Genomic DNA, 22,820 nt, shown 5'->3' with positions numbered 1-22,820 from the left:
CGGGGAGCCACTCTTCATCGCGGTGCGCGGGCCTCTCACTATCGCGGCCTCTCTTGTTGCGGAGCACAGGCTCCAGCTGCGCAGGCTCAGTAATTGTGGCTCACGGGCCCAGTTGCTCCGCGGCATGTGGGATCTTCCCAGACCAGGGCTCGAACCCGTGTCCCCTGCATTGGCAGGCGGATTCTCAACCACTGCGCCACCAGGGAAGCCCAGCAAGTTTTAATATGGTACAACTGAATTGAAGAAGCAGGTAAAACTATTTTTACAAAAGGTGAATTTTTCCTTTTTTTAATTTTAAATTTCCTGATTATTAAGTTTCCTGTATTTTTTAGGTATGTATGATTAACACAGCACAGAGGCCATCTCTCTCCCAGGGTCATTCAAGTGGTGAGGATTAAATGAGTTAATATTTCTAAAGCTCTTAGAATACTGCCTAGCACACAGTAACTGCTACGCAGATGTTCAATAAAATAAGTAATTCCAGGTCTCACACAAGCTGAATCGTGATCGTTAAGAGTCTTCGTTCGTAAAGCCGAGGAAAAAAAAAATTCTGGTTCTGCTACTTGTTCGTCAGGACTTTACCTAATATCATTGAAGCGAACAGTGCTTGTATAATGGAGACGAGTGTTTCTCACTAACTATATGAACTCTCACTAGATTCTCTTTATTTTTACCCCATTGCTTTTGTTTATTCACTTCCCTTTGGTCTAGTGCATCCAAATGGATGATCTGAAAAAGAAATCTGCCCCTCCAGACACAGACCAACTAAGTCGAGGGATTTAAGAAATGAGCGAGGATCACAGAAGTCAGAGCGTACGAATTGGGAACGCAAAAACGTGGAAACCACGTGTTTCTTTTTCCCGTGAATACTGGCGCAAACTCCTCCAGAAAGATGATGCTCCAGCATCTCCAAACGATTGGTCCTTTTCAAAATCGGGCGCCAGGGTCCCCGGGCCAATGCAGTCAAAAAAGGCTCCAGGCTCCCTGGAAACGCTCCTCCCCTTTGGAGGAAGTTTGCCGGGCGGGGCTCCCACGCATGCTCCGTGCCCGCGGGCCCATTGGCGCGGCCGCCGGGCGCGTGCGCAGGACCCGATGGGTCCCCGGACGCGGAAGACCTGGCCCCGCGGAGGTTCCCGCTTCTGAGGCGTGAGAGGCGGCAGGTTGTAGAATTTGGCCTTGGCTCCGAGGGGTTCCCCCGGGCCATTAGAACCCAAGACCGAAAAAGGAGGCACCGCGGCGGCGGCTGGTCGAACCCCCCACCTGTCCTCCAGGCAGGGAGGGGGAGCGAGGAGGAGAAGCACCGATCGCAGGGCTGAGGAGCCTCCGGACCGGGTCCCGGAGCATGGGGGACTGGACCGGGTCCCCGAGCATGGGGAGCTGGAGTCTCCGAGGCTGCCCGGCCGGGCCCTGCCCGACTGTCAGCTCCTCGGTGCTAGTGCTGCCCGGGCAGCTGGGGTGTCTGTAGCCCGGCCCCGCTTGAGGTCGTTGGCCAAAAGATAGCAGCATGAGTTCCGCCGCTGCCTAGTTTCCTCCCCGTCCTTCTCTTCTCCCTCCTTTCTCTCTCCTCTTCCCCATACTTCGTCCTTCTTCTTTCACTCCCCCTCGCTCCTCTTTTCCCTGCACCCTACCCTCCTCCTTTCCCCCCGTCTTCTTCTTTTCCCCCTTCTGTCCTCCTCCTTTTACCCTGTTTGTCTTCCTGCTTTTCCAGCTATCCTTTTTCCCTCCCTCTTGCTCTTTTACCTCCTCCTTCCATCCCTCTCCTTCCTCGTTCCTCTTCCTTTATCCTGTCACCCTCCACCACGACCTCTCCACCCTCCTCCCCTCCCTCACTCTCATCCTCCCTTCCTCATCCTCATCCTCCTTCCCTCCCCCTCCTCTCCTGCTTTTCTCCGCCCCCGCCCCCAAGCCTCCGCCCCTTAGCCCCCGCCCCCAGCTGCCGGTCCCCAGCAGCTCAGTCCTGCAGTGAGAGTCCTGGGAGTCCATAGCTAAGCACCAGGAGCTGAGCGCTGTCCGCCGTGCCTGCCGGCAAGTCTCCGACATGGCTCAGGAGAAAATGGAGCTGGACTTTGAGTCTGACACATCTGATGGGGTCACCCTGAGGAGATCCAACAGCGCTCCCCTGATCCATGGGCTCAGGTGAGCACGGTTGGGGAGGGTGGAGTGCAGGGTTCAGGGGCTCTTCGACCCCCTGCAAGCAGTCTTCCTTCCCTCAAGTGAGAGTTGGAGCTCATTTGGGTCCTCCATGCTGAGGGGGTGGGGACTTGTCTGCTTGACAGTAACTTGGGTCCCAAGGTGGAGTGAAAGTTTGACCCCAAACTCTGGGCAGTGTGGGGAAAATGGGGCCCTCTCTACCTGGGGCTCTGTTGGCCCACTGTAGAAGAAACTACAGGAAGCTTCTGGCTCTTCTAACAAGTTGCTTGCCCTGCCTAATTTACACCACTGAATGTCAGACTGAAGCCCCTGGAACTAGGATTGCAACTTGACACCTGCGTCTAAGAGTTGCTATTTCTAAGCTTAGTTTAGGAACCCTGGCATTAACACAGGTTTACTTCAATAAATCGCAATTTATCTAATAACTTGTAATATAAATGGCGTATTCATGTCCTATTAAGTGATTGAGATTTGTCACAATGTTTTCAGATCCTAAAACTGCCTGAAACGCATTCTGGTCAATAAAAAAAGAAGGGTGGCATGTCAGTGAAAGCACAGGTTTTCGAAAATAATCGAAAGAATTGACCCTTGAATTTTAGTGTAAGGTCTTGTGTTTTCATGTGAGTTAAGTCACCAGAGGGTCTATTTTAAGGTAGACTCTTGTGATAGTGAAGGTTAGGTTGGCAGACATCTTGAGCCTATTACATTTCACTTTTGTAAGTGGGCAATTCATCTTAGAGCCAATTCATGAGACCCTGTAGAAATGGAATGACTCCAAAAAAAGGGGATGGGGGTAGAATTAGCCAAAAACACTAATCAGGCACAGTGAAGGCAAAGGAAGAGGTAATCCTTGTCTGTCAAACTGATTATAATATCTTTATTTTGGGGAAAAAACAGATTCACCTTTTTTTTTATATTTCAAAACTGAGGGAATGGTGGAGTGACTCTTTGCTTTTCTAATGCTGTCCTCAGCTCTACATTTATTTTTGACACTATAGGAATAAACTGGTCTTTTCTGGTTGTCTTTTTGACTCTCATAAGCCAGCAATTGCTGGAGACTGGGGTGATCCTGTTGACCTGCATTTAGACTGTTGTAGAAATAACATGCTGGGTTTTTTTTGAATCATGATTTAAGTAATTATTTGAAAGGTGGCATGATGCGACAGAAGAAGGAGTGAGGCGACCAGGCCTAGTCCCAATTTTCTCCCTAACTGGCTGTGATCAGGAATGAGTCACTTAGCCTTGTCGAGTCTCTGTTTTCTCATTTAAAATTTCAAAGAGCTGGATTAGGTGATCTCCACGGTCCCTTGAAGCCCAATCCAGTTCAGCCCTGAAAATCCTTCTTGACCTCTTGTCCTGGGCATGGCACTCTGCTAGGGACTGCAGGGATGACCAAAACACCTCTACCAAGGGGTTTAAACCACACGCACACTTTCCTTTAATAAAAAAGTCGGTGTCTGAAGAAGCATCTGATTTCCCATTGTGCTCCCACCCAATGCAAAGGAGGGAATGATCGCATTAGGTTTGTGCAATGAAGAGAGGCTTTGTGGAGGGTCTGGCATTTTCGATGGGTGTTGGAGGAGAGGAAGGGTTTGGACAGATGGTGGTGGGAGGGAAGGCATTTGAGGCAAAAGGGGCAACATGAGCAAGACTCCAGGTGTGCTGATGTAGTTGGACAGCAGGGTTCCAAAGTAGAGCACACGTTTAGGGCAATAGTGGGAGATGTGCTGATAGGGCTCCCACTGGAGATCAGGGCTCCCCAGCCCTTCTCACGGCACGGCACACGTAGAAAGCAGTAACATTTGCGGGTAGGTCCTCTGGGGTAAACAGATGAGGCTGCCAGTGTCTGGTGGTAACCGGTCTGGGGGCGTGAGTTCTGACCAGAAGGAGCTGGAGACAACCAGTCTGGAGCTCCGCCCCATACCTCTCCTAGCTGTCCCGCAACCCGGAGGAGATCAGTATCAGCCAACCTGTAATCCACTGCACACCGCTCCGGAAGCTCTGAAGAGGACGGTGAGGAGTTGATTCATTTTATCAAACAAGGAGCCGTTGTCGATTTCAGTGTTAACCAGAGAGCTGGCGTTAATACAGTCGAAGGATATCTTATATGAGAAGACATTAATCATTTTATTTTTTATTTTTCAGTGACCTTTCCCAGGTTTTTCAACCTTACACGTTTAGAACTCGGAGGAATAGTACAACCATGATGAGCCGTCACAGCTTGGTAAGTGTAGGAGTAAGTATCGTTAGTAGTTGGGATCGGGGGAAGCACTTTAAAATGTACCTCTTTCTTGAGGTGATGTGCTAGGCACCACTGCTTACAAAAGAAACAAATGATTTTACCTGTCTTGTTTACTGCTCATGCTGTGGCTATTTTCAGCTTTTGGTGCAAAAAGGAAACCTGGTTAGAATTTTTTCTTGGCTGTGGGACTTGGTATTTTTAAACATTGTTCCTTGTTTTTTGTTACTACTTGCATCATGGTTGTGAGGTAGGTCAGGATTAACTTCTAATTATAACTGAGAACAGTGGTCTTTATTTGTCCTAGGATGCAAAAATCATGTATATGGTAGCAGAGTGTTTACTTCTGTTGGACAGTGCTATCTATTCAAAGTAAAGTCTATTTGAAAATGCTTGGATTTGTATTCCAGTAGAGGTGCTGATGGTGACTGGTCTATATAGCCAGAGCCATCAGGAAACACCTTTTTCATTGGTTGTTTGTGTTGGGAGAAATTATGATGAGGTTTTTACGTAGTAGCCCTTCACACGTGGAGACCACTTATCCGGTAATTGCAGCGCCCTGGAAGATACGAGATGTAAGCAAATAGACCTCTAAAGGGCTGAACCAGATTTCCATAGACTGTGTACAAAGGTTCATCAGTTTATTTGTAGGAGGGGCTCTCTGACCTCTGAATCATCTAAAATTTATGCACAATTATAATAAGCTTCCAACCCAGTAGTGTGTGAGAAGCAGCAAATCAGAAGAGGTACATTTGGGTTAAAGGTGTATTAGCAGCAAGGGAGGAGAGGGGAAGACTGAAAAGCGGACAGAGGTTCTTACAAAATCAGCCCGTGGCTTGGTCTTAGGGCTGAGAGCCTGTTAATAGACCCTGAGGGTGTCACTGGCGTTGAACTGTAAAATCATTGATGTTCCTACAGATACCTGGGTCATTAACCTTTCCTTAAATTATAGTAATACCTACACTCATATGGTATTTTACATGTTACAAAGTACTTTCACACATTTAATTCTCATAGCAACCCCTGTGAAGTAGGCAGGGCAAAAGATGTTTTTCCCAATTAAAAGAGGCAACAGCTAAGACTCAGCCGATCTAAGTAACTTGCTCCGAATCACACAATTAGTAAGTGGCAGAGCTGGGATTAGAATAGAGATCTTCCAGTGCCATTCTGTTTGGTCAAATCTGTTTAAGAAATGGGGGTGGGCTACAGAAATGGGCTACAGCTACTTCAAGGGGGAAATGGTAGCTCTCTGGAGATTTCGTTTACTGTCCCTTCTTCCCTGAGGATACTAGAACATAGAACTACTCGTTTTTGCTGTATATGTGAAAAATGTTTCTATATGTTCTACAGCCGTGTTCTGATCTCAATAGCATAGCAAAGAAGGGAAAATGATTTTGCTCCTCTGAACTTCACTTGGCTCTTTTCTAAGATGTAAAGATTCTTATCAACTCTGGCGGGGTGCATCTCTCACTAATAGCCTTCCTTCTGGCTCTACTGAAATGCACGAGTTTGCTGAAGGGGCCGCGTGGACCCACTGTTCTTTACTGATCCCTATTCTCTCCTCACCCCGTCCCCTTTTCCTCTCTGGCTTTTTGGTTTTGGACGCCTTCCCCAGCACCCTTTGGCTACTCTTATTATAATATTGATTACACCATATGCATTATGTCACCGTGTGCTCTACAAATCTTAATATACTTACCTATGTCCCGTCTTAACCCTCACAAAGTAAGGTGTTGCAGGCTGAAATGGAAAGGGCTGGTGGGGGGGCGGGGCTGAAGAAAGAGACGTGCAGATCTAGGACCTTCATTATTTAACTGATTAGCTAGAAAGGCAGGGAGAAGGAGGACTCAAGAGTGACTGAAATTTTGTTTCTTGGTGACCAGGGGAAAAGTGTTGCCTTTATTCTGGGTAGAGAATTAAGAGGAATTGGTCGTTTGAAGGGAAAGCAGATATATTCTTTCCAGGCACGTTGGGTTCAAGGTGCCAGTGGCCCCATGCTGTTCTCCAAAGCAATATTCAAAAATCTTCTCAGAAACGACAGTCGTCCTGCCTCACCCCCTTTCACTTTCAGCAGATGACCCTTCTCACTTCTCAGAGAAGGCAGACACCTCTCTTCCATAACCGGCAGCTTTCTTCTCCTGGAAGTGTCTTTCCCTTCACATGGGGTGCTTTCTGCTAATGGTTGGGAATTTGTCGGACTCCCCTGTGCCTTTGCTTAGTCTGTCGTCTCTGCTCTATCTTGTGTCCTCAGTCTCTTCCTTGCTGGCTCTTTCCCTCCCACCTTCTTCTCCCGACTCACACATCTCGTATCTGGAAGACAAGCTTCTCTTTTTTTCGTACATCTGTCTTTCCCTTTTTCCCTTCCCCTCTCCGAGCTTTTTCAAAGTTTAATCCACACTCAACTGCCTCTGATTCCTTGCCAACAATTCAGCCAGTTTATAATCTCACTACATCTACCACAACTCCACTTCAAAACCATGCTGCTGAAGTCCCCAGTATCAGGGGCCTCTGTTCTGGTCCCGTTTAAGCCCTTTGCTCTAACATCACACCATTAACTGGCGCCTCCTTGAGGTTCTTGGCTTTTTGCTCAGCCCATCCATTGCTCTTGTTGCTGGTACTAGACACAGCTCTGCTGTTCTCTGTCCCTCTTGCGGGTCTACCCTCCAGTTCTGTCTCAAATCGACGAGTTGTGTGTGATATAGATGTACCATCTAAGCTTGTGACTTTCTCCACAGTCAGCTTCTGGCAATCCGTACTTTGGCTTTCCTGATTATTTCGTTGCCTTTGGGGTTTCTTTTGTTCCCTGACTGACATGTTCATGCTCTCTGCCACAGTATCCTGATGGAGTCTTTCCTGCCTTATTTACTTGCCTAGTAGCTTAGCATTTTTCAAATGACCTTATCAAGAGTTCACCAGCAAACATGTATTACTTTCATAATGGAAAAAAATACTTTTGGAAAGGAATTTACTGGTAAAGTTTTTCTCGTTTCAAAGCCTAGGAGAGGAAGAAGTAAAAGAAAGGGGTGGGAAATGAAGGGATCTCTTTTGAGGTAAAATCTTATTTTAGTGGATAACTTTTAAAAAATTTCACCGGAATTAGCTTTTGCCTAAAAACCTTAGAGCAGTTTATCACCATTTTATACTGCTCACTACATGAGTATTTTTTAAAGTTTGAATAGGATAGGGGCTCTTGTAGCAGGATAATTGTCATATTTGGTTTTATAGTATTACAAATTCATTTGCATTTCATCATGGAATAAATAGTAGTTGTTTACATTATGGCTATAGACTGTCCCCCCGCCAACCACTCAGTAAGATGTTGATATAAATTGTACCTTACATTTCATGATCAGATTATGATGATTCTGAAGGAACATAATTTGGCCCCCAAATCATTTCATCTTTGTGTTACTAAAAAATGATCTAAGGGCTTCCCTGGTGGCGCAGTGGTTGAGAATCTGCCTGCTAATGCAGGGGACACGGGTTCGAGCCCTGGTCTGGGAAGATCCCACATGCCACGGAGCAGCTGGGCCCGTGAGCCACTGAGCCACAACTACTGAGCCTGCGCATCTGGAGCCTGTGCCCCGCAACGGGAGGGGCCGCGATAGTGAAAGGCCCGCGCACCGCGATGAAGAGCGGTCCCCGCACCGCGATGAAGAGTGGCCCCCGCTTGCCGCAACTAGAGAAAGCCCTCGCACGAACCGAAGACCCAACACAGCCAAAAATAAATAAATAAATAAATAAAGTAGCTATAAAATTTAAAAAAAAATGATCTAAGGGAAAGCAACAGTTATCTTAAAAATGCACCTTGCCTCTACATTGATTTTTTTCTGAACTAGTAAGCTTTGTGGTGATAGCGTTAGTGATCGAATTTTAGAATTGACTTAGATCATGCAAGTAAAATCTCCTTATTGCAGTTTTAAAGTTTTTTCGATAAACATTAATCATAGACAATATATTATATTGGGCTTATTTGCTCGTCTTCCTCCGTCGGTGCATTGGTAATAAAAATGAATAGAATCAGTGTTTTTGTTTTCCCTTTGTATAGAGTTCCTTATTTTAGATAAGTGAGGTCATGGCTATTTCTAAGACCTGGAGTCTTTTTTTACATAAACGTACGCGGCTCTGCATTCATTTTGGGAAAAATGTTAAAGTCAGTGCCTGTCTAGCGACAGATGGTGCTTTGAGGTTGGACACCTGGTGTACTTTCTAAAGACTGAATGTACTCGTGGGTCATTTCAAATAGGATAAAATGTTGAAACATTAGTTGCTGAATGGCTCTCAGTTTACTTACCTTTGCCTGCTTAGGAGAGGAAGACTAAAGCATTGTTTTCCAACCAGGAAATGCACCATTACCTGCTTCTTGGTTTTTGCCAGAGATGAAGGTTTTCAAGGGTTAAAATTATAATCAGTCATAATTCTTGTAACCAAATTTCTTTATCAATTACATTGTGATCAAAAAAAAAAAAAAGACTGAATGTACTGCCTCTCTAGTGCATTAATGTTCAGTGATTTAAAGAGCTCGATTTCTAAGAAGAGTATGAAAAATTATCTAGGAAGAGGTTGTACACTGGCACTGACAGCAGACCTCTGCTTTGTGATTCAAAAATAGTAAATGTTTACTTTTTCTTTCCAGTTGCTGTCATCCTCACCTAATCGGATTCCTAGCAGCAGACTGCATCAAATCAAAAGGGTAAATTTTACTTACTGGCTCAGATCTGTAATTTTCTGCATTTTACATTTTGATTTTATTTTCATTTTGCAGATTTAGATATTAAAAATGAGTCAGGCTGCCACTCTGGTTAGTTGTGGACAGGTTCAGATTCTTCTGAGTGGGCAGATAAAATACAGATGTGGTACAGGTGACAGTCTTAAAATGTCAGTCCCGCTGTACTGTGATGATGTCAAATGAGGCAGAAAAGTCCTTTTCGTTTTCTTTGAAATAGAGAACTGTGTGGATAAATTTTATGTTTTCAGCACATGTTTGCCTTTGCAGGAGGAAGGCATGGATATGATGAACAGAGAAACTGCACATGAAAGGTTAGTGCTTCACAAGAACAGGGTGTGGCCGAAGGTATGTCTTGTTTACGAGCACTAATGGCCATTCATTTTTGTCTGTTTTAGAGAAGTGCAAACCGCAATGCAGATAAGCCAATCATGGGATGAGAGCTTGAACCTGGTAAAGTTTTCACATATCTGCTTGTTGTATATTTTCTAGAACCCGCTATATTGTTCATTGGCTTCATTCATTTTTTTCATTTACCTCTGGCTCTCCTGTTTCCACATTTGAGTTCAGTGTTTTTGATCTCTGCTTTCCCACCAGAATATGAGATTGCAACTTTTTAGAGTCTATACATTTCTACTCTAAAAATGTAGGCCTATTTGTGTAGTAAAGAAGAACTGTGATGTGTTGAGTTGTGAATTATGAGGAAATAACACTTTGTATTTACAGAGTGATAGTGATTTTGACAAGCCAGAGAAATTATATTCTCCTAAAAGGATTGACTTCACTCCGGTTTCTCCAGCACCATCACCCACCAGAGGATTTGGAAAGGTAGGTTCATTGACAAGATATTAACTCTCTTTCACACACTGAGCTGTTTACTCTCTAAAATACACACTAACACACACACACACACACACACACAAATCACCTCAATTTTGATGAATTCAATGACTGGAAGGAAAATTAATAAAAGTCTATAGTAGTAATTTGAAAAAAATCTATCAATCTATCCATCTGTCTGTCTTATCTATCTATCTGTCTGTCTATCTATCTATCTATCTATCTATCTATCTATCTATCTATGTATTCTCTCATAAACATGTATGAGAGACAGACAGGTAAGCAATTCTAAGGATGCTGTTGTTGTCATTTTGATAAGAACCTTTTGAAAACCGGAGCACTAGAAGTATTTTAATATGTTTTTTTCTAGCAGTGTTTTTCACCATCCTTACAAATGTTTGTGAGCAGCAGCGGACTACCACCAAGTCCCGTTCCTAGTCCAAGACGCTTTTCCAGGTAAGTAAACCTGCTTTTTAAATGTGGTTGAAAGGCTGTTCATTAAATTTGTCTCTTTGGTGAACTTCTTCCCCAACATTTTATTATGGAAATTTTCAAACAGCAAAACTGAAAGAATTTCACAGTGAACGTCCATATACCTACCACCTATATATTCTACCATTAACATTTTACCATATTTACTTTTTTGAGACTTATGCCAGTTTATGTTCAGAGGGGACACACACACTTGAAAATATATTCTTTTTAAGGATAAGGAAAAAAATTTTTTTAAGATTGTAGACCAGTCAAAATCCCAAACAACTTATTAAGAAGGTTTATCTTTTTTTTAAGCTGTTGTGGATATTTTGTCTTAGAAAACGAGTTTTTAAAATAGCTTAAAATGCCATGTTATTCCAGATTGTCATATGCCAGGTCAGATCATGCACTCAACCTTCAACACAGGCGTTGTCCATTTCTCCCTATGTGTCTGTCAACTTTATTGATTTGCCAAAAGTACTTTAATGTCATCCTGTTTGTTTATTCTTTAAAGCAGGAGAAGCCAGAGTCCAGTCAAGTGCATTAGGCCCAGTGTTCTTGGTCCTCTTAAAAGAAAAGGTAGGTGTCATCCCCCTTCTGCTATTAAACGTAGTCTAGCTTGAATTACAAATTAGCATTTCTGTCTGAAATTAGTTCAAGGCATGACTCCTTTCTTCTAAAGAAAGAGTGAAATATTCTTTCCAATGTATGCTTTACTGATTCTAAATTCTGGGAATTAGTTATTTGATACTGTCTATATTTTTTTACACTCCATAACTGAATCTTATTCAGATACTCATAATATCAATATATATTCCAGAAATTTTGCCTCTCAGTGATCTGAATATAAAAGAGATATAAGTTGATACATTGCAGAAATATGTGTTAATGTCATAGCAAATAAGTCCATACACATGCTGTATGCTCAAATATAAGTCACCACCAAATGATGCCTCCCATTTGAGTCTCTATAGGGTTTTTGATATAATAGGGTGCTCTCTTTTTTTGTGTGTGTGGTTTATAAGAAATACACTTTCTTTTTTTTCTTTTTTTAATTAATGTTTTTATTGAAGTAGAGTTGATTTACAATGCTGTGCCAATCTCTGCTGTACAGCAAAGTGACTCAGTTATACACAGACAGACATTCTTTTTTATATTCTTTTCCATTATGATTTATCCCAGGATACTGAATATAGTTCCCTGTGCTCTACAGTAGGACCTTGTTGTTTATCTGTTCTATGTGTAACAGTTTGCATCTACTAGCCCCAAACTCCCAAGGGGTGCTCTCTTAATTACCTTATTTTAAACCACAAAGCACTAAACGAAAATGATCTCACTCAGTGCTAGTTTTAGATGCTTATAGAGGGCACCCAATGGAGTCTATTAAAAAAAAGGCAAAGAAATTTAACACGGGTTTAGTCATTATTCCTGGGGATATGACCACATGATTACAAGTGTTGGATGTCATTTTAAATGAGAGTTTTAATGATCATTTTAAAAAAGCAATTCAGTAAGTGGTTTTTTTTGTGCAGATCACCTCTGGAGCTAGTAAACAAATCAACTCTTCTAATGTTAGGTAAACGGATACTTGCAGCTTCGGCGAAGACTTTCCAGTGGTATAGCATCATACACAGATTCAAAAAGTGCTATATTTCAGACAACTTAAAATTAAAGATGGTGTGCTCTGGGGAATAGATGCTGATACAGTGACAATGTTTGTATTTAGTGAATAAATTTTATTTTATAAACTAATAGTCTTTTTCCTTAAGGCTGCAAGGAATTATTTACAATCCGAAGAACCTTCTCAGGAGCTATTATGTGAAAATAAAACTTGGAAATTAAAGCTAGTATAGTTATTAGTATTAATTTTAAATATGTTGTAGGAAGTTGATGGAATAATGTAATATGGTTGTTCAGTTTCAAAGCTATCCCAAAATATACCAGCAGATGGAGGGATTCCTTGCTAAAAAGGGCTAAAGTCTTTTGCTAATGAGGTGTTGAAAGCCCGGCAGCAGCTTTGAAAAGCCGCATATTAAAGCATGGAAAAAAGCAAATGAAAACATAACCTTTCTTGAATTTCAGTAATTTTCAGAATAGCTCCAGAGGAAAGATAATATGAATTAATTAATAATATGGGGAAAAATGAATGTCGCATTTGTTCTTCCTTGGTCTTTTTCCATCATAAGAATCTTGTAGAGGTTTAAGTTCATGGTTGCTAATTTCTTAATGGAGTGTAGATAGGCCCATGGATTAAATTGTCTTTAACGTTCAATTTTAAAGCTCAGATAAAGAGCTTCGAAACCAAGGTATGTGCATGTTTTAAATCATAGCTTATTTGAAAAGGGGCTTTTCTGTCTAATTTAGGGTTGTTAGTCTTTGCACTCCCAGTGGCAAAATGCTAAGCATTATTTCTTCTGATGCAAAGTCTTTCTATTCCCAGTTCTGAGAAAATCTGTGGGATTGAAGTAGCCAGTACAACATCAATTTTGTGAATTAATTAATAATTGCTTTCAATTACAGATGTGCTTTCAAACTTATATTTTCTAATCTTCATTTTCACTAAGTAGCCTAAAGCAACCTTTGATTTATATGCTCTTTATCAGACTGCATGCTTTTGAATCCATTTGACTTCAACTCAGGCAATGTTCTGATATTAAAATATATAAAGTCAAGAGTCTTTACTAATCATCTAGCATAAATTATTATTCACCGTGAGCTTCAGCTATTGGGGGATACTTTATTTCTGCTGTGGTTATTAGTCTTGATTCATTTTGCCTAATGCAATCAGTGTTCTACTCTTCTATTAAAGAACCTGACTATATGGGCAGCATGCTACATACAAGAAATGAGAAGGTATTTTTAGGGCTGCTGACTTTTTAGTTGAGTTTATGTGGCAGTGTATTTCTTCTACATTAAAGCACATGGAAAAAAAGCTTTCAAGTAACAGCTTGAAGTATTCTGATCTTTGATTAAACAAAGATCACCCCATTTTAGCAGCAAGCCTGTATCTGTAAAATTGCTTTACGGTAACATCATCTCTTTCTGTTTTAGGCGAAATGGAGACCGAAAGCCAGCCCAAGAGGCTCTTCCAAGGCACTACCACTATGCTGTCTCCGGAGGCTGCACAATTGTCTGATCTCAGTTCATGGTAAAAAATGAAATAAAATCCAAAGGATACTAGGGAATGATGTATTTGAAAAGAACAGCGAAAGTACATTGGGATCATTTAAAACATATTCAGCTTTTTATCCATGCTCCCTAGAGGTGAAATCTCCATGGAGATGTAGACAGTGTGAGAAACCAGATGGTTTGAAAGTCACCAGGACTTCCTTTGGAAGTGCGCGTATCTTTTTGGCACCTTCACCTTCATGCCTAGCTCCTGTTAGGTCAGCCTCTCAATAGGTGCTAATGGTGTGGGAGAGTGTCAACAGCTGGATGGCATGAGAAGGAGCTTCTGGGTTGCCCTGGGGAATATGCCTTGATTGTAGCTGCTCTGCCTGCCTTTTGTATTATATCCTTTCAACTTAGCAGAGAACACCAGCATTCTCTTAAGCATGGCCTTTTCTAAACAGCACTATCTGTTGTTATAAAATCTTTTTGAAAATTTTGGGGTGTTCCATCACAATAGTAACTAAGGTTTCGTTTAAATAGTAACACTTGAAGATTCCTGTGGTCTGTTCACATCACTGTTTTTTAGTCTTTTAGTCTTACTCAGCCGAGTTTAGATGTCTAACTTAAGGCCCTTTCGTGTTTTTGTGTGTAAGTTAACTTCTTTTCCTGTACCCGAATTTGAGTACTTGGATGAGTTGAGTACTTGGATGCCAACATACGTACTGGAAGGAAGAGAAAGGGATAATAGCAGTGGCCAGGTGATATTTTGAAATCTTTCAGTACGTTTCAGTCAACTTACTGAGCACCCATGTTCTGGGTGCAATTGTGTAGTGCCTTGCAGAACTTTTTGTTCCCCGAATTTTATGGCTAAGGTTCTTTTTTTTTTTTTTAAGAACCCCAGAGGGTGTTCACTTTAAAATCAAAAAGATGGTGCTCTCTAAATGGAAGAATCCTGTTAAGCCACTTATAAGTTATACAGACTGACAATTCCTTCTTTCCAAATCACTTATTTGTTGTTTTGTCCAAGGTAACCTCTACTTCTGGTTGACCCAAGAAGTCACAGATTATTCTAGCTCATTAGACTCGTTGATCAGTACCATTCTAACCTTGGAACAGATGCCTTTTAGATAGTTCTAGCTATTTTCAGCCCCACACTCTCTCTTCTCTCTCATCCCTGTCTGTCCTTGGTAGCTCAGTGCTAAATTTGGTACAGAATGCCTTTCCAGGTATGTAGATGATTGCAAAGAGAAAACTTCTAAAGCTTGTCAAGAGGACTAGTGGGTGAAACTCTATACTGAGTGGAAACTGCGTATCACTTTTATGGTAAAGTGTGTTTTAATATAGGCACATGACATTATAAATAGATTTCCTTACGCAGTTACTAACCAACTAACCAAGTTCATGTTAAAAGATATGAAAGCATTCGCCAAGCTAAAAACATACAGGGTGAGGTGATTTTTTTTTTAAATAGTGCTGTAGGCTGACTGTGCTTGATGCTATGAGACAGGTTCACACTAATAAGTAAGGAAGGACAGAGAATATATGGCATTTACCAAGGGTCTTCTCCCCTTGTTCAGACGTTTATTCCTCTGAGCAGCACAACCTAAGCTGTCTGTGATGGTGGCTGTTGTGAGGCTTCTATTTTTTTTTTTTTTTTTTTTTTGGCCGTGCCACGTGGCTTGCAGAATCTCAGTTCCCTGACCAGGGGTTGAACCCAGGCCACGGCAGTGAAAGCCCAGAATTCTAACCACTGGGCCACCAGGGAACTCCCATGAGGCTTCTATTTCTATTGCCACCACCTCCATTCTCCGTAGACATGTGACTGGCTGTGGGAGCCCTGGGAACATCAACATTGGGGATGAAGGGCACTTCTGATCTGTAAACACAAAAAGTGTCGCCTCACACTGGAGAGATTTGCTTTATTCGTGGCTGCTCATAGAGTGCTAACAAGCCAACATATGGCTCAAGTAATATATTAAAAAGAAACTTATTACTCAAAATTCACAAAACTCAGTGTCAAAGATATTTAGGTGATTAAACTTTCAAGCGATGATTTTAGTAAGTTTGGAGCATCTGGACTTCTGAGGCTGTTAAAGCTGACAATCGCACTAAGACTTTTGGAACACCTTGTGTACTAAGATTGCTGACATTTATGTCTTAAAATTAACAGAATTTAAATATGAGTTATTCATGATATGTAAAATTGGATTCTGCTTTTGCAGAAACTTTTTTTCCTATCTCTTGAAAGCAGCTTCATTGATCAGACATCCATATTCTTAGAAATGGGGGCAGAGACAGGAGCTAGCAGTTGCCAAGGATAACAATCTACTCGATAACTAAGGAAACCATTTTTATACATTTTAGGGAGAGAAAAGGTATCAGATCATCAGTAGGTATTATCTCATCATTTCAATCATTATAGTTTGTTCCCTGCCCCACTCCATAAAGAAGAGATGGGTTTTAAAACTTTAAAGTTTATACGGTAGATAATGATCTTTAAAAGCTTGCATCTTTGAAGTATAAATTGTCAATAAGTGTGAAGTTTGAGTATTGACCCATATGGACTTTGTGTCTGGTGTGCCAACTGCTATGCAAAGGAATAGTGGGCCTCCTTTTTATAAACCCATGTATTTATTTATTTATTTATTTATTTATTTATTTATTTATTTATTTTAGTGATTGAATCTTTTTTTAAATTTGTTTATTTTATTTATTTATTTTTGGCTTTGTTGGGTCTTCATTGCTGTGCGCTGACTTTCTCCAGTTGTGGCGAGCGGGGGCTAGTCTTCCTTGCGGTGCACGGGCTTCTCATCGCGGCAGCCTCTCTCGTTGTGGAGCACAGGCTCTAGGTGCGCGGGCTGTAGAGCGCAGACCCAGTAGTTGTGGCGCACGGGCTTAGTTGCTCCACGGCTTGTGGGATCCTCCTGGACCAGGGCTCGAACCCGTGTCCCCTGCATTGGCAGGTGGATTCCTAACCACTGTGCCACCAGGGAAGCCCTATAAACCTATTTTTTACTAAAAATTCTTCAATCTTTGCCAACCAAATCTGGGGAACTTTGTTAACCACAAGGTAGGAATTATGTCATTCTGCATTTAGTCCTTAGGAACATCAAGAGTTTGACCATAGCTCGGAAGTACACCTTTACATGGCGCTTTGATTCTTTTTTTCATGCTGGGAACTGTTCTGCTCCTCATTCTTTTGGGAATAAGACTATCTGTGGCATATAAAATAAAGGAGTTTTCAGGGCTGCTAGCCACGTAGTGAAGATTAAGTGATAGTCTATTTCTCCCACAGAAAAGGAAAAAGTCTTCCGTGAAATTTCTTGCCCAGTGCCTTAGTGTTAACAGGACTGCTGACTTAAACCTTTATGGTTTTATTTTAACATTTTTCATTAGACTTATCTCAGTGATTTTTAACATTATTTTTAATGTATGTGTCACGGCAAGAAAATTTTATCATGAGTATGTTACATGTACAAAGAATAAGGTAATCATTATTTATTATGACAGAAATGTTCACATATACTTGAAGATGTTTATATGAGCAGCTTAGACTTCTGTGCTGATATTCTTTTTCTGGTGTTTAAAGAGTAGTATTTTTAATTAAAATTTTTTTCTTCCAGTTTTATTGAGTATAATTGACATACAACACTGTATAAGTTCAAGGTGTACAGCATAATGACTTGACTTACGTACGTCATGAAATGGTGACCACAATAAGTTTAGTGAACGTCCATCATCTCATATAGATACCAAATTAAAGAAATAGAAAAAGAATTTTTTCCTTGTGATGAGACCTCTTAGGATTTGACTTTCTTAACTTTCATTTATAACGTATAGCCATGTTCATTATCTTGATCACGATGTACGTTACATCCCTATGTGCTGATACTTTAAAACTCCTATCCCCAAAGTGACAGTGGAACTGATCACATTTAACTATGTGATCTTAAAAACCTAGAGGCTATACAGCAAGATAATGCTGGGTCTTCGTAAGGTAAGATAGTAAGAGAGTAGAGAACAAACCCTCTGGACCAGTTTAACCCACACCAAGGAGTAGGGGGAATGCCCTGTAGTCTTACCTTATACTAAAATCTGTGCTGGGGCTGATAGGGCTGCGGCTGATTTCTAGCGTATTTACCTGCCTGCCATTTATCTGATAGAACCCAGTTTACTGACTGGACAAGGCACAAGAGTGGCTCCACCAGATGGGTGATAGCATGAGTCACACTGGACAACCTAATTTTGTTGTTACTTTATCACTGAATGTTTTAATGATTCCCTTATACTTTCTCCCTTAGTTTTTTTAGACAGAGGGCACTACTTTAGCTGTCATAAGTATTTTTGGTGGTGTGGTTCAAATACTGCCTCAATTGGTATAGTCAGTGGCTGAAATGAATTAGTTTACTTTTGTTTCACGTACTTCTGTGTCCAATTTGAATTGTCTAAGTCCTTTGCTTTCCTGCCGTTGTTTGGCTTTGGGCCACTAGTCTAAGGCTCATTAGCACCTCCATCAGAGCTTAAACTAGGAAAGAAAAAAAGAGAGAAACTTAAATTGGACCACGCTTTGTTGCTTTTAGAAGCCCTGGTAGAAGGTTTAATAGCAGACACAGTGAAAATCACTTTTGTACAGTGATCTCTCTGGAATTACAAAATCACGTTAAGCCTTGCTTGTGGATATATTAACAGTGGGTAATTTGTGACCTGTAGTCACTGCTTCCAGGACCAAGTATAGTAGTGCCAGATTAATTAGAACAGAAACTAGATTTTAGTTTAGTGAAAATACCTGGTTAAAGTTTTACCAGGCTCTGAATTTAAAGTACACTGGAGACTAAATGCAAGTATGCTATTTTTCTGTCAATGAAACACAATTATATATGTTTACAGTTAATAATTGAGAAGAAATTCTTGAAAAATATATATTCTTGAAAAAATATATGAAGTGAAATGTTCAGACTCATTTTTTTCTTGGTAACTTCCCCATTAGCTTATTTCTTTAAGGTAATCAACAGCATTAGAAGACAGATTTCACGGCGAGTCACGTTCTATGTTTTTGAATGAATACAGGATTCACCTAAGCAAGCAGGTTTTATGGCAAATGGAATCTTTTAACCCAGGGCTCACCATAAGTCTGGTTGGAATAAGAAAGTATTTATATTCAGATTATCTGCTTGGTGGCCAAATTTTAATCTAAGCCTGTTTCTTCCTGCCAAGTAGCAGAGAGCGTGTCCTTCGGCTTCCCAGCCAATATGTGCTTTAGGAAAGTAAATTCATTTCAGTATTAGTCTAGGCAAAATGCTGCAGGAGGAAAATCACATATGTTCCAAAGGCAAATATAAAGGTCTTTTGATTTTCCAATGTCTTAGATTATCTGTGCAACTTTCTTTCAGTACTTTGAATAATTCATATTTTAGACCCATTTTGCCATTTGGTTGAAAAAATACCAGAGCCAGCTAAATTTTCCAAACTTCTTACTTAAAAGTGGTATTATTAATGATGCATTTGACAGCAGAAAGTATAGAGTAGGAGGACTGTGGAATATACTGTTTCCATTTTTATTGGGTTGGCCAAAATGTTCCTTCGGTTTTAAAGTAAAACTAAAAGACATATTTTTCATTTTCACCAAGAACATTATTGAACAACGTATTCACTATTTTGTTCCACTACCTTCTGCCATTTTTCAGGCAACTTCATAATTTCATTTACCCAAAACTTTTTATCTTTTTGTGCAAAGCACTGTTCCAGGTGCCTTTTACAGTCTTCCAGGGAATTGAAATTTTTTCCATTAAGAGAATTTTGTAAAGACAGAAATCAATGGAACTCCGAAGGTGCAACGTCTGGTGAAATACGGCGGGTGAATCAGAACTTCCCAGCCAAGCTGTAACAAAGAAACCTGGTCCTCAAAGAAACATGCTGTCTTGCGTTATCCTGATGGAAGATTATGCGTTTTCTGTTGACTAATTCTGGACGCTTTTTGTCAAGTGCTGCTTTCAGTTGGTCTGATTGGGAGCGGTACTTGTTGGAATTAATCGTTTGGTTTTCCAGAAGGAGCTGATAATAGAGGACTCCCTTCCAATCCCACCATATACACACCATCACCTTCTTTGGATGGAGACCGGCCTTTGGTGTGGTTGGTGGTGGTTCATTTCACTTGCCCCACGATCTCTTCCGTTCCACATTGTTGTACAGTATCCACTTTTCATCGCCTGTCACAATTTGTTTTAAAAACAGAACGTTTTCATTACGTTTAAGTAGAGAATTGCATGCAGAAATACTGTCAAGAAGTTTTTTTTCCGCTTAACTTACGTGGAACCCAAACATCAAAGCGATGAACGTAACCAGGCTGGTGCAAATGATTTTCAACGCTTGATTTGGATATTTTGAGTACGTCGGCTATCTCCCGCGTGGTATAACATTGATTGTTCTCAATTAATGTCTCAATTTGATCGCTATCAACGTCAACTGGTCTACCCGACTGTGGAGCGTCGCCCAGCGAGAAATCTCCAGCACGAAACTTCGCAAACCACTTTTGACACGTTCCATCAGTCACAGTACCTTCTCCATACACCGCACAAATCTTTTTTTGTGTTTCAGTTGTGTTTTTAACCTTTCTTGACATAATAAAGCATAATATGCCGAAAATGTTGCTATTTTCTTCCATCTTCAATATTAAAATGGCTACACAAAAATTCACCAATTTTGATATTTTTTAAATGCACGCTGATACGACAGCTGTCACAACACAGTCTAACAAAATTGTTTCGAATGAAGTTAAGGATGACTAAGTGCTACTAGAGCCATCTTATGGAAAAAACCGAACGAACCTTTTGGCCAACCCGATATTTTTACTTTTCCAAAGCCTATTTGTATTCTGTTTCCATCTGAAAACAATCCACAGGCAAAAGAAAGAAATGACATTTTGAAGAAATATAAGAGTAGAGAAGCTGGGTTGGGGGAAGTTACATTTTATTAAGGGTGGTACAGAGGCCAGAAACTTCCAAATGTATCATAGGTTGCTTAACAGTGGGAATACATTAACTTGGAAGTTCATAAAAACGATAATATTAAAGACATAATTTTGAGTTTCAGGGCAGTTTAGACCAGGATGGGCTTTTGCAAAGGAGCTAGTGATCAAACTTAAACTAGAACCTATATTTGCTGATTCACAAGTCCTTCTCCAATTCTATGCTTTGTTTCCTTTTCAAAAATAAAAAAGTATGTCTGTGTAGATCCTAAAACTGCCTGACTCCCTCGCCAGCTTTCTCTCACCATGTTCTCCTTGCTCTCTGTGCTATAGCCATACTAGCCTGGTTTTGGCTCCTAGAAATACCCTTGCCTCTTCCCCAACTTTACCCAGTTAAGGCCTACTCATCTTTCAGACAACTGCTCAAATATCACTTTGGGGGAGGCTTGTTCCTCCGTAGTCCTCCAAATTAGATCAGGTCACCCATGTTATATACTCTCAGAGTCCCTTGTATCTTTACTGCTTTGATCACAAATTATAATTATATATTTATTAGCATGATTATATAACTGTCTCCTGTACTATACTGTAAATTAGATGAGGGCAGGGATCATGTCTGTCTTATATACCACTGTATTTCTAATATCTGGCATACATTCTGCACTTGGTAGGTACTCAGTAAATATTAGAAGAAATGAAATGACTGAATGAGTGAATTCGGGCCAAATATAGAGCACAGAGCTTACATGTTGTATTGATGGGTATCATAGCCAGGAAGGCAGCCTCATGTCAGATTGTGAAGGCTGGCAATTGTGAATGCTAAAGTCTGTAGCCAGATTCATGAGGCAGGCTGGCTTGATTGTTGGGAGCCCTGGGAGCCTGGGCTGGATGGGTCAGGTATCCCCAGGTTGGGTTCTAGAGGCTCTTGATGACCAGATCAGGAGTCTTAGTGGAAGGACAGGAGCAGAAGCCAGTTGTCAGGATTAAAGAGGCAAATGGGCTGTGAGGGTATTGGGTCTGTGGATATAGAGCATTCCTATTAGAAGCTTGACTGGAAGTTAACTGAAGGGATCAAAGAAACAGGTCTTTTAGAAATAGGAGGGAGACCTTTGAGTTTTGAAAGCAAGAGGAAAGGAAATAGTCTAAGAAATTCATAAAATGAGAAGAACATAAAAGGCAAATAATGGAGGAAATTAGAAAAAAAATGTGTATTTGAGTCGAAGGCCTCTTGGGAGTGAGGAAGTGATAAAATCTAGAGCAGTTGAAAGACTGTTCTGGAATGGAAGGACCATGAAGCAGTAGACTTGCTAGAATACTTCCAACAGTCCAGGGTACCTCAGCGAGTAACCACTCCTCTTACTCGAAGGCTGAAGGTAAGAAGAGAAATACAAAAATAAAAAAAAATTTTTAAAGAAGAGAAATATAAGGGTAGAAATCGCTTGAGCTGAAGGTAGGGGAACTCCCTCACGGAAACCATGACATGTCAAGAGGAACACTTACTGGTATGTTGGACCTTCTGGTGCCTCTAGGAGAGCACCCAAATGATACAGAACCTTGCGTGTCTTAACTTGGGGTTTCTCTGACATTGTCCTCTCCCAGGTATCTGAATATAGTACATTCTCTAGTTTTGCTGTTGCTTTTATGCTTTTCATGATTTACCAGTGCTGTACTGATCCGTGAGTTCTTGAAACCATGTCATTGCATGTTATGTTTGCCTTTACCCTGATAGATGCATCTGCTTATAATTCTTTTTGCTTTGTCCTCAGTTCAGATATTTTGGATGGCAGTAGTAGCAGCAGTGGCTTGTCCTCAGACTCACTGGCTAAAGGCAGCACAACCGCAGAGGCTCCAGTAGCATGCTCCAATTCATGCTCTCCGTTCATCTTGATGGATGATCTCTCACCCAAGTGACTTACCCATTTCTGATTCAGTGTTCTAACTGCTGTTTCCTGCAGAAAACATTCAGGGAGGAACACAGGGAACTTTGATCCGTAATGAGGATTAAAGTGTTACTGATCTAAACCATTTTGATGCCGTTCTTTTTTGGCACTTCTCTAAAGTTTGATTTTTTGAGTGTAGTAACCTTACTTAGGTCTCTTTTTGCTGATCTCATTTTGAACTAGTAATGAAATCTCAAATACTCATTTTTGATTGCTTAGAGTACATATATATATATATATATATATATATATATATATTTTTTTTTTTTTTCCCTCAGTGCTTCAAAGAGCACCTATTTTAGAGTCTATACATTTAAGGAAAGCACTAATATGTATTTTCGACAATGGTTCTTTTTCCCAGCAGTGTCATGACGG

General features: G+C 40.9%; 1 protein-coding gene and 2 non-coding genes across 11 annotated transcripts in view; all 3 read left to right on the top strand.

Annotated features, from left to right (window-relative positions):
* The first annotated feature begins 1,081 nt into the window (after positions 1-1,081).
* Positions 1,082-22,820, top strand: part of PABIR2 (PABIR family member 2) — a 78,975-nt gene continuing 57,236 nt past the window's right edge. For 2 of the 9 annotated variants that reach the window (XM_068533009.1, XM_068533006.1), the window contains exons 1-9: positions 1,082-2,136; positions 4,297-4,375; positions 9,027-9,083; positions 9,387-9,430; positions 9,515-9,569; positions 9,843-9,944; positions 10,327-10,412; positions 10,945-11,009; positions 13,482-13,578. In XM_068533009.1, the coding sequence (XP_068389110.1) occupies positions 2,039-2,136; positions 4,297-4,375; positions 9,027-9,083; positions 9,387-9,430; positions 9,515-9,569; positions 9,843-9,944; positions 10,327-10,412; positions 10,945-11,009; positions 13,482-13,578 (683 nt within the window). In that variant the 5' untranslated portion in view covers positions 1,082-2,038. Of the gene's footprint in view, positions 2,137-4,296; positions 4,376-9,026; positions 9,084-9,386; positions 9,431-9,514; positions 9,570-9,842; positions 9,945-10,326; positions 10,413-10,944; positions 11,010-13,481; positions 13,579-22,271; positions 22,620-22,820 lie in introns of those variants that run through there. The other 7 variants (XM_068533005.1, XM_068533004.1, XM_068533003.1 and 4 more) reach the window with 7 other exon arrangements.
* Positions 13,202-13,345, top strand: LOC137757541 (small nucleolar RNA U109). Its single transcript, XR_011072382.1, has one exon. It is a non-coding gene; the product is annotated as a small nucleolar RNA U109 (small nucleolar RNA).
* Positions 16,707-16,838, top strand: LOC137757540 (small nucleolar RNA U109). Its single transcript, XR_011072381.1, has one exon. It is a non-coding gene; the product is annotated as a small nucleolar RNA U109 (small nucleolar RNA).

Source organism: Eschrichtius robustus, chromosome X, assembly GCF_028021215.1.
Source record: "Eschrichtius robustus isolate mEscRob2 chromosome X, mEscRob2.pri, whole genome shotgun sequence".
NCBI classification, from domain to species: Eukaryota; Metazoa; Chordata; class Mammalia; order Artiodactyla; family Eschrichtiidae; genus Eschrichtius; species Eschrichtius robustus.
This window is presented reverse-complemented; position numbering and strand designations above follow the sequence as displayed.